The 18743-nt window shown below is 38.2% G+C and overlaps 2 protein-coding genes, 1 long non-coding RNA gene and 1 pseudogene across 13 annotated transcripts in view; 3 read left to right on the forward strand and 1 right to left on the reverse strand.

Moving 5' to 3' along the window:
- LOC146480232 (peroxisomal N(1)-acetyl-spermine/spermidine oxidase-like) overlaps positions 1 to 3084 on the forward strand; it is a 70478-nt gene extending 67394 nt beyond the window's left edge. For 2 of the 3 annotated variants that reach the window (XM_085109942.1, XM_085109940.1), the window contains exon 2: positions 763 to 3084. In XM_085109942.1, the coding sequence (XP_084966068.1) occupies positions 776 to 2323 (1548 nt within the window). In that variant the 5' untranslated portion in view covers positions 763 to 775 and the 3' untranslated portion in view covers positions 2324 to 3084. The remainder of the gene's footprint in view (positions 1 to 762) is intronic. The other variant, XM_085109941.1, reaches the window with a different exon arrangement.
- Positions 1 to 18743, reverse strand: part of LOC146480238 (uncharacterized) — a 68298-nt gene that overhangs the window by 20401 nt on the left and 29154 nt on the right. For 2 of the 8 annotated variants that reach the window (XM_085109920.1, XM_085109918.1), the window contains 2 exons: positions 16228 to 16362; positions 12955 to 13848 (listed from right to left, as the gene is read on the reverse strand). The exons of 4 other annotated variants lie outside the window; for them this stretch is intronic. In XM_085109920.1, coding sequence (XP_084966046.1) covers positions 13229 to 13848; positions 16228 to 16362 — 755 coding nt within the window. In that variant the 3' untranslated portion in view covers positions 12955 to 13228. Of the gene's footprint in view, positions 1 to 12954; positions 13849 to 16227; positions 16363 to 18743 lie in introns of those variants that run through there. 2 more of the 8 variants (XM_085109923.1, XM_085109922.1) reach the window with 1 other exon arrangement.
- On the forward strand, positions 5164 to 7911 carry LOC146480239 (uncharacterized; annotated as a pseudogene). The gene is made up of 3 exons (XR_014864752.1): positions 5164 to 5447; positions 5951 to 6203; positions 7409 to 7911. The product of XR_014864752.1 is annotated as an uncharacterized LOC146480239 (transcript).
- On the forward strand, positions 12449 to 12712 carry LOC146480240 (uncharacterized). The gene is made up of 2 exons (XR_014864771.1): positions 12449 to 12559; positions 12598 to 12712. It is a non-coding gene; the product is annotated as an uncharacterized LOC146480240 (long non-coding RNA).

The raw sequence follows: 18743 nt of genomic DNA on the forward strand, positions 1-18743 counted from the left end.
CTGAAAATCAAGCTTACAGAAGCAAAGTCACTTATTTTTAGTGTCACTTTGAATAGCAAAAAAGCATACATGTACATGTATTTTTTATCAATGAAAAGTTTAAAACATTGATCCACTTTTGTTGGCAATCAACTGTTGGATTAATTATTATGGTAATCCAACAGTGCTCAGGAATACCTAGTTTTAATTATCTCCGGCTGCAGAAGGCCAGGATGAAAATGGACTGCAATGTAAAAAAATTGACCAGTTGTTTTAAGATCTTCCAAAACTTATCAAGGCTTGTTCTTCCCTCAAGAGTTAATCACTTGTTATTTTGTTTCTTGGAGTAAAAAGAGAAATATTATTTTCCAGTTATAGCAATAATTTTTTGTGTGTACGTGTACATGTACTTTGTCAAAACCTTGTACAGCTTCCACCAAAACATAGCAGAATGCCTGTAACAATGCCCCTTTAACATCACAGTGGCATTCCAACTGATTGGCCACAAAAGTAAAGTTCAACATAATGTGGCATAAAGATGGCAATCGATTTTGCCGCACCCATACACTGAAAATCTCCAACTAGGGAAAAAATTGACACAGGGAGACGCGTTCCCACAAATTGGTACCCTCTGCTGAGATTAAGCTGGTTTACGGCCCTGTCACCAACTGTTTGATGCATCTCTTTTGGATATTTATTAAGATTCTATTGTGGTTCTAACAACAGTAAAAATATATTTAAAAAGCTGTTTACTGATGATGCTTGTTCTTCATTGTTTTTTAGTTAGTACATAGTAATGTCACTGAAGCCCAAAGTTGTGGTTATTGGTGCAGGGATAGCAGGACTGTCGGCTGCAAGTAAGCTGTACCAGTCTGGGAAAGCTGAGGTGTGCGTCTTAGAGGCAAGTCAGCGAGTTGGTGGTAGAATTCACACTGGCAAAATTGGAGACAATCAGGTGGAGTTTGGTGCCGCATGGATACACGGCACAATTGCAAATCCTATATTTGACCTGGCCTGTGACTTGAAACTGCTAAGCAAGTCAGATATTAACAAGGAATGGGTGAATGAAAACAGCAGAACAAAACCAAATATTGGCAATCAGCTGCAATGGAATATTGATGATCAGCTTCTAACAGAGGTTTGGAAAGTCTTTTATAACCTTATCTCAGAGACTGAAGATCTGTCAAAGATGGAAAGTTTTGCTAAAGATGTGAAGGGTGGTTCTAGTATGACAGTTGGTGATTATTTGAGCCAAGGTTTTCAATCTTATCTTGAATCATGCAACTGTACCTCAGATACCCCAGAAATTAAAGCACTAAAACAAAACTTGTTTTCATTTTTCCAAGAAAGAGAATGTAATTCCACTGGCACTAATTCCTTAAGTGATTTAAACCTTGAAGCATTTGGCGAGTATATTTACTTCGATGGCTCGGATTTCTGCCCTGTTCCTAGTGGTTATGACAACATTGTGGAAGCATTGCAAGCAAAACTTATCACCAGCTGTGTTCATGTTAACCACGAGGTGACACAAATAAAATGGACAGCTTGTGATGAGTCAGAGACTCCAAATGGCCATCATCCAGTGAACGTTGTCTGTAGTAATGGCAAATCATTTGAAGTAGATCATGTCATACTGACAATCTCTCTTGGTGTCCTCAAAGAAAAGTATTTGTCCTTGTTTTGTCCTTCATTGCCAACTGACAAAATCAATGCTATCCATCATATTGGTTTTGGCTATGTAGGCAAGATCTTTCTTGAATTTGAGGAACGCTTTTGGGCTTCGGAAGAGTATAACATTCATGTAGTTTGGGAAGACAGTGGCAAAAATGAAGTACATGTAGATGATGTTGAACATGAATTGAATCGTATAGAGTGTGATGTGGATGCAGAAACATTAAATTGTCCTTGGGTCCGTCGACTTTATTCATTTTACACTGCTCGTCCTGGGTCGAATGTTCTGATGGCTTGGTTTCAAGGCAATGAATCATCTCACATTGAAAGCATTCCCCCTGAAAAAGTGGGACAGCGCTGTCTTGCAGTTATCAAGAAGTGCACTGCTCTGAATTCTTTGCCACGCCTTGTAAATGTTCATGTAACACAGTGGGTAACAAGCCCATGGACGAGGGGGTCATATTCATTTTTGTCTAGAGAGGCCAGGGGAAGTGACTTTGACTGCCTTGCCTTGCCCCTCCCCTATGGGTCTGATGGTGAGAAGGGTTTCCCTGCTCTTCAGTTAATGTTTGCAGGCGAGGCAACACACCGTCAGTTTTATGGGACTGTTCATGGAGCTTATTTGACAGGAGTTAGAGAAGCAGAGAGGCTTTTAAAATACCTAAACAACTAAGAAAAAATGTTGAGCATTTGAATTTTCATTCTCTGTAGTTGAATTGGTATAATATCACTGTTGTGTTCTACTTTCTTTTGCTTGTCATACCATTTGTGAGCTCTGCTGCTTTGCAACAACTAGAGAATTATAATTAATGTGAAAATGTAACTGCATTGCTATAGCATTCTTGCAAAGCATTGTATAGTCTGTCTTTTAGTAGAATTTGCAAGTTTTAATTTTGCATTTACAAGAAAAGAAGGGCGAGAAGAACATCATTTCTCATTGAGGATAACTGATGAACAAAATGCATCAGAAATGAATGAATGGATGAATGAATGACCGAATGAACGAACAAATAAATGAATGAATGAAAGAATGAATGAATGAATGAATGAATGAATGAATGAATGAATGAATGAATGAATGAATGAATGAATGAATGAATGAATGACTGACTGACTGAAGAATGAATTAGTGAATGAGTAAATGAAGAATAAGCTAAGAATGAATAAGGGTGAATGAATGAGGTGTGAATTTGAAATAAATTAATGAATGATTTCGTGAATAATAGGAGTAATTTTTGTCCCAAATTAATTCTCATTTTGCCCCATATATAATGAATTGAGTTTACTCAAATTTGAGAGGTGCACAAAAGCAACACAATGAAATGTTCGTCCAGAATTGACAAGGTAGTGAAAAGGGAGTTGCTATGTGGATATGCTGAGGTTAAAATTTGTTTTTGGTCAAAAATTTAAAACCAGTTAACTGTTTCCTTATATTTTACTCAGTCTCAGATTCTGTCATTCATTAACATGATCTGGACCGAAGGAAATACAGTGGAATACTGATTTTTTCTTCTATAGGGAATCTGAATTTGGTTCGAAAAATCGGGAGTAAAAATCTGACCGAAGGAAATCCAAGAGAAACAACTTTTGGTTCAATTAATCGGAAGTTGTAAAAAATCGAGGGCTCGAATGATCAAAATTTCACTGTAAAATCAAACTGGTTTGGAAAATGTCTTCTCCCTGTTTAACCCTTTTTAAAAGCTCTAACAGTGATAAGCATCAAATTTCTCCTTGTAACATCAATGCTTATTCAAACCCTGGGGTCATAAGAATTAAGGATATGATCACCCAAGGTGAATTTTCTTGATATACTTATAACAGTCCGGCACAGTTATCAAATTTGATAACCGCGTGACGTCACAACATGGCGCCAGCTCAGAGCTCGGTGAGTTTTCGGAGAGCGTTCAATAGTTTCGGTAATTTTTCGGTTGTGCTCGCGTTCCATACCCAGAAACGTCGATAGAACAATAAACTTCAAGGCCCTGCAAAAGTGGAGACCATCGGGAAAGAATTATGCGAGATCTTCCCTTGCGATTTGAAGAGGTGGTACGAAATGACAGTCCCTTTCAGGTATGTTTATTGTCTTTGCCATCAATTTTAAGGTAGTTGTAAATTTTTGTGGTACACGAAGAAAAAATGTCGTGATCTTCATTAATATATCTTTCGATTCAACACTTATTTGTCGGAGGGCATGAAGAATTGTAAGAGGGCACTATGATATTTTGATTTGCGGTCTGATTCCGCCACTGACCGCCATTGTTAATTACTTGTGCTTCTAGGATGACTAGAAATGAAGGCAGCATTATGGATTTCCACCGAGAGAAAATAGCTAATTAACCTTTGGAAACAGGGATTCGTTTTAACTTACAATGCGAGTTGCTCTCGGTGGAATATATACCGGAGGAATCTCGATGTCCAAGAGCGCCAAGAAACTGAAAGCGTGTACGTTGAGAGATGTTGCTGGCAAGCAAATAGGCAGAGTACCATACTTTCTCAATAAGAGAAAAAGGAGCTCATGGACTGCGGGAAAGTCTAGTGATGAAGGGTAGGATTTCAAAATTAAGACGGTTATCCAGGAACGATTTTGATAAACAACTCAGTCGAAAATTATCGAACGCTTTGTTCCGGAAATGCCTCTTTGGCAATTACATGTCTTTGTCTTGTTCAGTATCGTTACTAATATGACTGGATACGAACGGAAATAATTCGTATTTTTCTAGGTGGTACATTTAAGCTTACATTTACATGACTGTAATATTTTTATTTCTGTTCTCGTCGTTAGATTAATAACCAGCCAGCCGACAGTAACCACAGCGAGTGATTTCAGAGCTCGGTGATGAACATGAAGGTGACATGCCGGATGTTGAGGTATGCCTTCACAGTACGATTTTACGAATTTCCCAAAATGTAATTATCCTTTTTGATTGGCTAATAGTTTGTTTTGGTCCCGGTTATCAAATTTGATAACTGTGCCGGACTGTATAACTTCTCCCTATTACTTTTATAAGAAACGTATGGGGACAAGATAGGAGAATTTGTTCTTTAAAATTAGGGGTTAAAGAGTTAAGGAAATGATAAGCAAAGGAAAAACGTCGAAAATCACAGCTGGAAGTTTTAAGGATGAATTTTTTAATAATTCAGTCAACAGGTGTGTAAATAGAAATGGTATTTTGTTTTCTTGATATTTAAATTTGGTCAGCATTTTTTTTTATCTTGAGTTAAATAAAGAAAAATTTATGACTTTCTTACAAGGACTGAAAATCGTTTTATTGGCTAAAATAAGTAAAATGGGGTTGACATCACTCGTTGAGTTTTAAAGACATTAATATTTGGTACAAGGGAAAAAGTATCCATTTACAATAAATAAATGATATAATTCTGTTAAATATTTATTCAGCAGAAGAAAAAAAAATAAAACTTAATCTTTGACGAAAGCAGTTTTCCGATTAAATTTGCATTTTTTTGTTCACCTGGGAAACTACAGCTATACGTGTTTCTGATCTCTCGTCGCATGTCTTGGAAATGCAGGGCTCTCCTGAAATCGCGTTGGTTTCATACTCCGCTTTCAAATCTAATCCTCCAAACGAATTTAGACAGAACAAAACCGGGACCGATAACATGAGGCTTCCAGACAGCACACAGGTCACGATAATCAGCGATAAACAAGAGCTTTCCAACACACCAAAGATTAACATCGTGAAGACAGTCAGCGAGCTGGATGCCTTCCGGAATCAGATCTTCAACCGTCCTCTTCTGCTGTTCGTAACCTGCGGCAGGCATGTACCACATGGGCAAAGGTAAATTCTGTTATTTAATAGCTTTTTGGTTTTCATTTTATAGTAGTACACTATTCTTGATAGATGTATTTTGCAATCAGTGACAATGACATACTCGAAAAAAGAACATCCGAGTTTCCCAACAGGAGTGGAACCTGAGACCTTCCGATTACTAGTTCGGATGCTCTACCACTGAGCTACAGGAGAATCGTGGGAGCTAAGGCCATTAAACTAGGTTTATGGGACAAACATCCTGCATACTGCTAGGATTGGAATGGCGATGAGTGGTATTTGTGAAAGAAATGTGAATAAACAATAAATGTATTTTTCAGTCGGAAAAATTGGCAAACTATCCTTATAGCAGATTATTTTATAATAACTTATAACAATATTGTTATACTGTTTTAATGTAGAAAGTCATTCCATTGATTTTTTTTTTTCGCGGTGGCTTTATGCTGACGTTTTCGATTCTAAAGTCAGCGCCGGTCGGAAACTCATTTCATCCCTTCATTTCTATTTACCAGACTGAACAACAGGGGTGAATATCTGAGCATGCGTGACCCTGAATGGTGGATCCAGTCGAATAACTCCCCCTGGCGGAACCCTTATGCCCGGTGGGGAACTGAACATTGCACGTCGCTGTACGAGGAGCGGTACATCAGACCGGAGTTTGTCGTCAGTGTTGACACATCACACCCTGAGGTCAGGCGCACACTGGAAGAGGGACTCAACAAGGCAGAGGACATGTTAGATGAGAAAGCTAGCTTCGCTGTTGAGGTTAGTGCGCATCCATCAGTCTTTGATCGTAGCTTGTTTCAGGAAATGCCGTGCTTGACGAAAAAACAAATGTGAGAGACAAAGGAAAGAGTAAAACCTCGTATATTTTCTCCATGCGAGCCATTGTTTCTTCGCAGTCCACTCGACCGAACATCCGGGACCAGTTGAATAATAGTTAAGGACGGTACTTTTTTGCTGTTGCGCATAACAACAGCGCATCTCGGGATGGGTCAAGAAATACGGGTTTCTTTAAAAACGTTGGCTACATGTACTACAGGTATTTTTGCGCGTTTTATGACAATTCTGGAAAAGTAGGTCTTGCAAGTATTGTTGAAGTCCAAGCCGGGTAACCGCACATTTTCCAGAAATATTTCAATATTTCCAGATGGAAGTATGGAAAAAATGCCATACATTGTTATGTTCAATTACAGTTGGTTCATTATCTGTGAAAATTGTGTGGCCGCCACCAGTTTTCTTTTTTTATTTCAATAGCCCTTGCTAAGATCTGCTTTTCCCGCAAAAGTAACTCTGTATGAGGAGGCATATTCCTTAACGTCGGAAGCTCCTTCTATAACGAAAAAAATCACCACATTATTTTAATATATAACATCAGAACGCAATTAATCTGGCCCTGGGTTCAGATTTTTGATACCAGGCTGTCTGGAAGAAATTCTATAATTATATAGCAGACTGATCCGTACTTCAATCAGAGGTGATTTGATGAGCCCCTTTGGTTTTTTGACCGCTTGTCCTCGATCGAATCTAACTTTTACTTAACTTTTAACATACATAACCTTTATTTACCCTCGGCAGTGTTTATAGCTCAAGTGCTAGTGGGGCCAAGCATTAAACTTCATAAAGAAATAATACAAATTGAAAATAACATGGATAAAAATCCCAACTGGCAGTGGGCAGACCAGCTGGCTATTTACAAGCGCGGCCGAGGAGTTGAACTCGGGGCTACCGAGAAACAACTCCATCTAGTGGTCAGAGCCGGACTTGAACCCGGGACCTCCGGATTTCAAGTCCGGCGCCCTAACCACTGGACCACGCTACCGCCCAAATACAAATGCTTGGAGGTACTCATGAATTTCGAGGACGTTTCTAATTCCCGCTTCCTGGATTTAATAATTCGAAAATAATCCCTCTATAAAATCACGGTCAAACCATCAGGCCTAACTCCAACACACTTTGCAATTCAACAGTTTAATTTCAATCCCATGATTCTCCGCTGGGGAAAACTCAAGGCATCAAACGCTACGACTCGCTGGAATGTCTTGAAATGACGGCAGCTGTTGGAGCGAACTTCGTGGTCACTAACTGTTCCGCTGTTAATCATTTCTTTGATTGTCACCCAGCGTGGTGCGCCTGTTGGCCTTGTTACCTGCTGTTTGCAGTTCCCTATAAAATCTGGCGCAACGCGGTTCAAGGTGTGCGTGACATTGCTGTCACGATGGAAGGTAACGCCATTTCAGCAAATCTCGGAACTTCAAGCTACAGCTTGGCTGATCTTCACTAGTCTCCCGTGCATAGAAACCAGCCAATTTCAAGTGCGCAAGAAACAGCATCTAACGCGGTGCCGGTGGCTTATGGGATTCCTTCCCATTCGTTTTTCCCTCCGCCCTCCCTGCATGGGACACTGGGTAATCCACGTTTCAAGGCAACCTAGGTGGCTTTTCAATCGCACAGCTGGGTTTCTAGTGTTATTTTACTTGTTGGCTGTATGGATACCATTTGAAAACGTTAGTCTGCAGAATGTCAACCTTTTTTGAATTGTATTTTTGTACTGCTTGGGAATGTTCGAGACCAACAATGGTTTGCTATTTCCTTGCAGATTCACTAATATTAATTTATTTATAACAGTGTTTGTATAGGGTGCTCTCTCACAACATGGTGGTTTTCAGGGAGGCCGTGTATATAAAAGTTACGAACAAATAGAGATTTAATTAAATTAGTTAAAATCATAGATACATGATTATATACTAAGAACGCGTATAAATACAGTATGTTAAAAGCGAAATTCAAAAAGTTTAAAGTAGATATCTATCTAGTGATATCTTCCACAGGTTAAGGAATAAAGTATTTCGTTTGGTAGCGAAGAACACAGGTATTCATTAATTTGTTACCGTTGTTTAATCACGAGCATATGTTTTGCTTGGCTTTCAAGTGGCATCTCTAGTGAAAACAAGAATTTAACTACGATTTACGAAAGGAGATTATCATCATCATCATCATCATCATCATCATCATCATCATCATCATCATCATCATCATCATCATCATCAACAACAACAACAAGAACAACAACAACCAAACAACAGCAACAAAAACATATTTTACTGATTTAATTATCAAGGTGAAAAATACAAAGGGTTTTAGTTTATAGCATTTGCGGGTTTCTACAACTGCTCATATAATACAACAAAGGTGTTGAAAATTGATCGTCTGAAAAACTAAGTGAAATCCCGAATAGAAACCCCAGACTATTTGTTCAAAGAAATGTTTGTATTTTCGGGAGGGCTTGGTTTTGGCGATGGGGCGAGTTAATGGAGGAAAGTTCGAGTACAGGTTTGACTTAGCAATAAAGACAGCTTGACATACAGCTTCAAATATTTTAAGGTAACATTTGAACACTTTAAGCTAAAAAATCCTGGTCGAAACGCCATGTAGTGATTTTCAGTTGGTGTGCTAACCTTGGTCTTAAGGAATTGCTAAGCGAGAAGGGATGGAATGTAACGGCTAAGGACGATTAACCGTATTTTCCTACAATAATCGTCGATATCTCCTTCCAAAATTTGCATTGTCTTATTCTATTTGTCTTCATGGGACGAACTGACTTAAATTTAGGAAACGCTGTCCTTCAACATTTCTTCGTATAGCCAAGACAGTCAAACCCAATTGATAAGGATAATATAGAACCAAAGATAGGTTCCGTCAAGAGAGGATGGAGGTACCTTCATCCTCTCTTGGTTCCGTTTAACATTGGCACTGATAATTAACAGTGGGCACTGATAGCGAGCATTGACATTGTAGGGACCAACGAAAGTGTCCTTAAAGGGGTACTGCCAGGGAGATTTTGCTGTATGTTGGCCAAAACAGCTCAAATATTTGACCAAAAAAAAAAAGAACGCTTCTTTAACGTGAAATCGCTCTTAGAGCACTGGGAGGAAAATATAAAATGATTTATCCGCGGAAGAGTAAACTATAATCAGATTTCAGCAGTTTCTCCAAAATACACAGAAGGCAATTGAAAAAAACTGGCCAATTTTTTCAAGTTGCAATCCATTTCCATCCAAGCCATCTGCAGACAGAAATGATTGATACCAGTTTGTGTGCCCTAGTAGGGTTATTGTTAACAAACTTGAACCATTAATTTAATGTTCTAATCAGTACAAATATGGTTTTTCGTTATTCAAAGTGACACTAAAAATAGGTGACACTGCCCCGTTAATGACAAGTCGCTATTATGTGGTTGTGTGTGAGATGGGAATTGATCGTAGTCCTTTGATTCTACTTATGGAGTATTCTCTACTCTATTAATTACAAACGATGGGAACGTGCGGAATCAAAAACCTAAAAAGATTTTGAAAGTTCTAATGTAATGTATTTCGTGACTGCTTAAGTCTATAAGGTCAAGAAGCAGAACAGGTGGATTGAAAAAAAAAGCGTTCAAGCACAAATCAACCTAACCTATTCTTAAGCGATTTGAACCGTATTGTGCTTTCCCTTGATAACCCCCCCCCCCCCCCCCCAGTGACGATTATCCCACATTAATTTCCCTCGTGATCGAAAAAAGAGAAAAAAATATTAGCCCTTTTCCTAAACTATGTGGGTTTTATATGGGCTAAAGACGAGTATCCCGATCCTTCATTTTTTTTATTTTCCTTTTGATTGAAAACTAATTAGTCTGGTAAGGTACCTTCACCACAAGTAAGCTTCATTTCTGTGCTAATAAAAAATGTTTCACCCGTGATGCAACCAATTTCAAACTCTGGGGGAAAAGCACTCGTTGGCTGCGAAGAGGAGCTGAGACAAATAGAACACACAGCACTTGGGTTCAACGTAGACTTTAATTTGTAGCCAAATACTAATACCCTTTATATAAGCGGCCTAATTACAGAACATAGACAAAAATTTTAAAAGCTCTATTGGAAACTATATTCAAGCTTTACAAAATTAATTAGTCTCAAAACTAAACAGGTAGATAACAGTTTTTAAATTGTTGAAACACCAAAAAGGCTCTCACAGTTTGCAGTTAAATTCGACGCTAATTACAGTTATATATAGTCTAATCTCAACAATTTGTTGCGTGACAGGCCTTATACAAGTTAGAGACATGGCTTCTTCGTTGGTTTTTCTGTTTTAACAGCAAAGCGAATAAACAAATAATCATAATTTACTTCCCTCACATTTCGGCAGGGTACTCCATTCAGCTCAATGGCTGGTATTTAAAATTCTTCGTTTGTTTTTCTGTTTTAACAGCAAAGCGAATAAACAAATAATTATAATTTACTTCCCTCACATTTCGGCAGGGTAGCCCATTCAGCTCAATGGTTGGTATTCAGAATTCAGAGGGGCGCTATTAAGCCTCAAAATAAAACTAAGAAATTACATTTGATTTATTAAAACTAAATTTCACGACTAACTTAATACTTACTGTAACGTGCAAAATAAGTTTTTCGCAAGCCGAGAGAAGGTTTGAACATTATCAACGTTGCCTACTGTATAAAAGAAGTGCATTATACAATTTGGCGCCACTTAAAATGAAAGAGTGTTTACCAAAAGTGCAATTGACCAGTGAAAGTGATATTCTATTGCTAGTTGCTATGCCTGGTTTTATAGTAGTTATGTATTTAGCTAAATCTAGCGAACGATCAAAGACAGTAGTTAGGAGCTAACTATGTCTTTACCTCAACTATACACCACACCCGTTCAGGCTCTTCTATTGATGGTTTGCATGTGATGTCATGGCGGCCATGTTGGTGGACAGGAACAATAAGATTTTTCTCCTCTGAGAGTTCACTGCCATTTTAATGCAAGCTTTGTGAACAACTTATGTTTTCTTTTGTCCCGCCAACATGGCGGCTATGCAAACCACTTATTTGACACGCTTATCGAAATTCGTCGAGGTAGGTTTTTCAGGGTATGATAATATGTGCTTTTAGTTTTGGGGGATCATTTTGATAACCAACGGAAGTCAATTTGTAAAACAAATAGTCTAAATTAAAACTTAAAATTAGTCAATTGGTAGAACGCCATACACTACGCAACTGCCTACCCTTACCAGCATTATTGGCCCTGAGCATCGCTTTTGATCATGTCTCATTTTCCAGCCTAAATTTTGCTCTAATCCCATTCCTAGTGCCCAAATTTAATGACCAAATCCCATTCCAGTGTAATAAGGCCGGCAAGTCCCAGTTTGAATTTTAGCCCTTCGGTGCCGTCAAATTAATTTCATGTCTTTGACTTCCTAACGCAAACACAGTGAGGACAAAATGTTAATCCCCTTACATGCAAAGGACTCTTGCGATTGTGATAACGAGATCCTGGCTATTCAATTATTGAATTTTGTTTTGCTTTTCCAAGCTGATTATATACTCGGTAAAAGAGAAAAAGAAAACAAAGAATAAATGACGTGCAGCTGATTCTTTTGAGTCCACCTGTCGTTGTTTGGATATCTGTTCTGTCTGGACACCAGATACGTCCTCGTTGCAAGCAGATTCTCACACGGGATTTCAGCCTTCATTACACTACTCTCAATACCTTAATTACAGCTGGGGTAGCACAGACAAACCATTTGCAATTACAACCATACCCCAGTGAAAATAATCTGCATCTTTTCTGAAAATTTTATACATTAAAACTTGCTTTCTTTATACGAGAGCGGCCTCGACATTTTGATGAATTTGAGAGAAAGAACTTCTCTGAAGGAATTCCATGTGAGTTCCCTATAATTGGTGGGTACTTTCCATTTAGATTAGAGGTGTGGTATCTACCAAATCATCAGGTGCCAGTGTTGTGTACACTGTCTATAACAGTTATGTTATGAACCTTATGCCAAAATGGCTTCTATTTTTACATTCTATTCTTTGCTTTCAAATTAGCCCTTCTTGCCTCGTCTAAGGTAAAATATTGCTTTGATTTTTGAGCTTAAGAACGAGGCGAGAAGGGTTAATTTGATTGGGAACTAAAGAATGTTACAATGATAGCCTTTTTGGGATAAGTTCCATGATCTTTATCTTTTGTGCTAACGCCTTGTTATATTGTCAAAATTGATACTTATCCCCCTTCGTACGTTTTTGATACGCTTCGGCGGCATATCAGGTAAGTTTGGTCGAGCCATGTTTTGTATTTTGGTGAGAGACAGACGATGAGCCTAAATACCCATTGCGAGACCAAATGACCCTGATATGTCGCCGAAGCGTACCAAAAAGGTACAATTACGTATTTACCGTACCCAAATTCAGTCCAAAATCCAGTGATATTTTTAGTAGTTACGGTAACAAAAATCTATCAGGCGTCCTATCGTGTGGCATGTGAGGAGAATAATACGAGTTAACAAACAGCGCAAAAAGGGGTAAATAAAAAATAAATTTACTTGGAATTTCATTTTCGAAATTTTCAAAATTCAAATTTTGAGAAAAAAATTTGGGAACTTCAACTCCATTGTTTCAGTCTTAACTTTTCAGTAATGAACTAACTTTTCAGTAAGTGCCTTCCAATTTAATTTTGGCGGGAAAGTTTTTGCTCTTTTTTCGACTGGAAAAAATCTTAAATTAGGAGGTTTCTGTTTTGTTTGTTGAACCTCTTTTAAGTTTATCGTGCGGTAACATTACTTTACTTGAAAGTGACCATAATATCGTGCGATATCAGGTCAGTGACTTGATGTCGTAGGATATCAGGACATTAGACTAGGCTTAAGGCTTCTGATTGGCTAATTGCGAATTTGGGTACGATAGGTTAATTAATGTATCTCTCGATGTCTCAGAATATGAACCCACCCTAAGACGATACCTGTTTTCTTTCTAAGATGGCTTTAGTTTCATATCGGTGAATTTGAGAGTAGCAGATCGAAATTTGGTCCATCTGGGGCCTTTAGCGCCTTTTGCTTGGCCGTATTTTCCGTTCAGATTGGAATAGTAGCAACTCTCGTACCACCAGGCACCAGTGTATCGCACAGCACAGTTAGCACTGGTTCTGTCGTTATCTCTATCTTTTGTTGAAAACACCATGTTATTATGATATGCTAACGAATCTCCCGCTGTCCCTGAATATGAACCCACATCAAGTCGATACAGCGCCTGCTCATCACCAATGCTGAACCTGCCATATTTGGCATATGCTCTAACTCCGTTCCAGTCCTCCAGCTCCACTCGCAGAGAGCTGGGTCTAGAGGCCGTCAGCCTGTGGATCTTGTCATTTCCTAACCAGAACTCACCCGTCAGTTGACCAAAGCCTGTTTTGTAATCGTTCCAGCCCCGATAGAAGTCAACCGAGCCATCTTGTCTTCTTTGAAACACAGTCCATCCTCCGCCGTCAGTGCGCATGTCACAATAGACATTGAAATATCCTTTACCGTCTGGGTTCACAGAGTACACTCCGTTCTGAGTATGGCCTGATTTCAACAGCGACAAGCAATCTCGACCTAGGGAAAAACAAAAACCTGCCATCAGAACAATGTGTAATTTAAGAGCGACTATCCGTAAGAACCTCATATTCAATTTTCATCCAGAAATAGATTTCGCTGATAATTCTTTCATCGACTTCTTTTGGTAGGTAGGTAACAAATATGAAATAAGATCGGAGAAATTTAACTTTCTTTAATTTTTCTGATTCCAACTTTTCGCACCCCGACCTATTCTCAAAAATCAATGGCGAGATCGTGAATTTTGCAAGACTTGCAGCTGTTAGTTCTGAAGACTACGGATCGTTCAAAACCTCTACCTTCGCTAGTTATAAACGATGACCCTTAATCGTAATAATGTGATGAATTGCAATCATAAACTTTAATTAGTGTAATAAATCTAAAGGAACAAATTTTATTCCTCGCGAAGCGAGGTTCAAATTTGTCGGGCCGAGCCGGTCTGAGCGGAGCTAAGCCGCGCGAATTCCAGCGAAAAATATATTTATTCCTCGCTTCGCGAGGAATTAAAGTTTATGATTGCAATTCATCACGTAGTTGCAGCTCTTAGGGGAAACTGCTTCTTTCTGGTGGTTGCCTGTGTTCTTATTTCATTTAGCGTTCTATCTTGGTGAATATCAGTAGGTTTCCAGTATTTTACAGTTTAGTGCGATATACTTTACTTTAAAAATTAATTTAGCCTTTTTTACAGTTTTATATTCTTGTAAAGATGACCGTAATCCAGCCTTTGGCTGCAAGTGTTTAAACTCTTAATACTCTACTGATCGGCTGAGTGCTGATACAAAGATGGAGTACAGCGTTTATCACCTTTATCACGCATCATTTTATGCAGTCTACGGTAAATTCAGGATCAAAGCTGTATTGCTCTCGACTTCATCAATACAACGCAAGAAACAAGTTTCTTTTATTCCAAGTCATGTGTCTTACAATTTCCACGCCCACTTTTTTATATTACATGTACGAAGTGTTCTGCTATTAAAACTATTAATGATCACCTCTGTATATATACACGGGTTGCCGTATGTTGTTGTTTACCCTAAATGTTATCAATATTGAAGAAAAAGTCCATCTGGTAACGATTTCGGTAGCGCGCGACAGCAGAAGTCTTTTGCGGCTTTTGTTTCATCCCCTCCTCGAATAAGCGGCTCCGGCCTTTTGTCAAATTTGGGATTAACACTCTGGGTCCTTACTTAAGGATTAACGGTAGCTCCCATCAATCAAGGATATTAAAGAGATTTTTAATTGCAAGAAAAGTTCAAGCACGCCCACAGACCTAATCTCGACTAAGGTCAACGGCACGGACTTAGACGCGGCTAAAAGTTGGATTCCGGGGTAAAAAGTCGATAAAAAATAGATGATATAGGAGGTCAATTGATCCGTCCATATCAATTGATGACTGTCAGTTAATTGATTATCGATTCGTACGGAGTCTACGTATCCATGATCCACTGGTTTGGTATACTGAACAAGTTTATATCAATGTAAATGTAAGGAGTTAAACTTGTGTTCGTAGTCTTCATTCACTGTTTGTTTTGTTGTTGTTGTTTTTTTAATTTTTTTTTACTTTTTAAGACTTTTTCGCTCTTTATTACTTGGAAAATCTAAGGATACGGATAATCTAATTTATATTTTACTCTTAAAAATGATGTATAATTCAGTCAGTGACACAGGCATACTAGGAAAAAATAAATCCAAGTGTTCCGATAACTAATTCGGATGCTTCACTACTGAACTACAGGAGACTCGTGGGAGCTATCCCGCATAATGCTGGGAGTTGAGTGTCGATCAATAGCATACGAGCAATGGCATAAATGTGATGGTATAGTTTACTCTTGTTAGGAATAAAACGTCTTCAAATTTCAAGAAACATCAGTGAGGTCACGTGTCAATATGATGTAACAAAATCTGACAAATAGCGAGAGAGAAGGCAGCCGTCTTGAAAAAAGTATATTGATTGTATTTTTGCGCTTTCGAGAATGATGAGATCCTTTGAATTTGGCCGGTTTACGGACATTGAAATAACTCTGTAACTCAATCGCAAATAAGTGGATGTGAAAAAATAAAGATGACGGAAAGAACGAGAAACTTTCTGTGCTATGGAACTGAACAGAGTTTGGCGAGGGATTCAAAGGTAATCTTTCGGGGCTATTTCTGATGCTACTGTGAGGACATCGCGCTTCAAACGACAAATGAGGTTGATACTACGTTTAGACTATTAATTTCATATGCGTATAGAAGTTAAGTTTTATATCTTTTGTTACACGTCCGTATAAACACTCTGGCGATTTGAAAGACTAACCCAACATGAAAATGCTCTTCCATAAGTTAAACGCCTTCAAAGTGTCTAATAGAAATGCGGCGAGATCAATGTGACATATTTACCTGACGGTTGCCAGCAGTGTGTTCCATTTCCTGCCGAGTAGGACTGGTTACATGAGCAATTGAAGGATCCTAGCGTGTTTGTACATGAAGCAAACCTGTGGCAGTCGTGGACACCGTTGACACACTCGTCGATATCTGTGAAAGACGAATGCAATACATTTAGCTGGATGTGACTGTTATATAACCATGAGCTAACGATAGTAAAACTGTAAGCAGGTTTTTTGTACCACATTGACCGGATAGATAAATGTTTTTTTGATAAAAAACACTGACTTTTGCTGTCAAAAGACCTAATTAACTTATTGTCTAACTGTTGATGGCTGTTTCAAGGGCCGAAACATAAAAAAGGTAGTCTTATTGTTTTTAGAATAAAACTTAAGTTAATATCCTACTGTATCTCCTTGGGTTTTCGTTCCGACAGGGTTTAGCTATGCGACTTGCATGAAACTGACTGTCTATTTCGCAGAGTGGAAGAATTTTTGAAGCGGTGAAAGAGTCAAACTCGTTCAATGATTTACTGTAAAATGGCCTAGAGAAGGAATCGAAATTTGCCTGTCACTGTAAGAAAGGAACAAACTTGTCAATTTAGCTATCGATAGAAATGTGGGAAGCACCCGGTACGTCGATGTGGATTGTTCAGTTGAAATTTACAACCGCGGTTATCTTTGAAGACACGAAAAGCACCCGGTACGTCGATGTGCGGTGAGCGTAAAAGAGGGAATGAGTTTGCGGAATGGAATGTGGAAAGACGTGCGGAATGGCATTTATTATGCAAAATAAGAATTGCGGAATGACATAATTATGCGAGATACGATTTATGCATAATGACTCACAGAAATACATTTAACTGAAAAAGCGCGCCTTTTTTTGGGCGCCAATTTGCAAATACAGCCTTTTTGTAACCATTCAACCTAAGAATGCATCACAAAAACCCAAACGATGGCATCTTCGAATTCAAACTTTTTTCCTTCGATTCTCATCGCATAGCCGTTGATGCAACATAGCAGCTCGTGGACTTTTATCGTTCGCGAGTGAACACAAGATTTGTAATACATTTGCATTAAAGAGGTTTGTTTATTTACGTAACCTGGTTTCCATTCCACACGAGTCGTCCGCCATTACGGGAGATGTATACAACTCAATCAAAGGCTGGTTAAACTTGACATGTTTCAAGCTTTCACAGCGCCTCGCAGGAAAAAGACATGAGTAAAGAACCGCCTCTGTTTATTTTTGAAACGATTTATGTCACTTTTCGAGGATTTATCTGGTTATGACGAATGTGTTGTGGTTTGGTCATGCTCATTTCCGTTGTTTTACGTTTTATATAATCAATTTATCATACGCAGCCAAACACACACACACGCAAATAAATAAATAAATAAATAAATAAATAAAAACGAAAATAAAAATTTAACCGCAATCTATACCGCAGAACTCTTTCCCCGTATTTTGACGTGTAGATTTCGGTTTTTTATTTTCGAAGGAAGGATCTAGATGAAACAAATAAAATTTTCAACTCCAATATTTTATCAGAAACAATATCTAAGCAATTCGGGAAATATTTTCGCACAGCCCCATACATTATTTATCTATGCACAACTGTCACACTAACACGACGAGCGTGAGAACAGAGTGTGTGCCAAATGTATAGATAATTATACATGGGGCTGTGCAGATATCTTGACGCAACTCGTACTAAAAATACTGTAAGAGACTAATGTCACTTGAAGCTTACTTTCTTGTATTGTACTGGTTATCCAAAACCATAAAATCTCGGTTTTAGAGAGGAAACATGAAATTCAGTCCGCTTTGGAGAAAAGAGGGGTAGGTGGAGGGGAACTGCAATAACTGTTGCAACGTGTTGAAATAACACCCATGCCCATTTTTAACCATGAATAGTGCATGTCCCTCTGACTTATAAGTGATGGAATCACCTTCAGCGTGTATACTTTACAGTTAGAAGAACTTGCAAATAAATCATACTCATAACATCCCAAAATATTCCTAAGATAGAGAAAGCTTCTTCACCACTGTAACAACTATCATCCATCACAATGGCTGAACAATCCAGTCACATTGTATTTTATTTTCAAAGTATAAAACGTGTTACCCCAAACATTGTTTATTCTGATCTTTGAAGTGGGTATCTAAGTAGGTGTTTCAACATTATGCTAGCTTATAGTGGGGCAAAGCCTTAAAGAATATGTTAGTATTATATACTGGTTTTTCGGCTTTTTTTTTCTCCTTATTTTACTGACCATTTTGTCTGATACTTGAACTGTCTCAGACAAATAAAAACTAAAATCGATCAGTTTTTAGAATTTGCTTTTAAATTTTGGCCTAATTAAATGATAATGCATCTTTGTTGTATACTGGCAAGGTTCCACATTAAATCAATTTTTTTTTTGACATTTTACAAACTGTAAGCAAGAACATTACAACATCACTTTGAAAACGATAAGTTTGTTGAGTTGTTTTCAAATTACATTACATAACTAAGGGACCGATCGTTTATT

The sequence above is a fragment of the Pavona decussata genome, unplaced genomic scaffold (genome assembly GCF_977016875.1).
Source record: "Pavona decussata unplaced genomic scaffold, jaPavDecu1.1 SCAFFOLD_54, whole genome shotgun sequence".
NCBI classification, from domain to species: domain Eukaryota; kingdom Metazoa; phylum Cnidaria; class Anthozoa; order Scleractinia; family Agariciidae; genus Pavona; species Pavona decussata.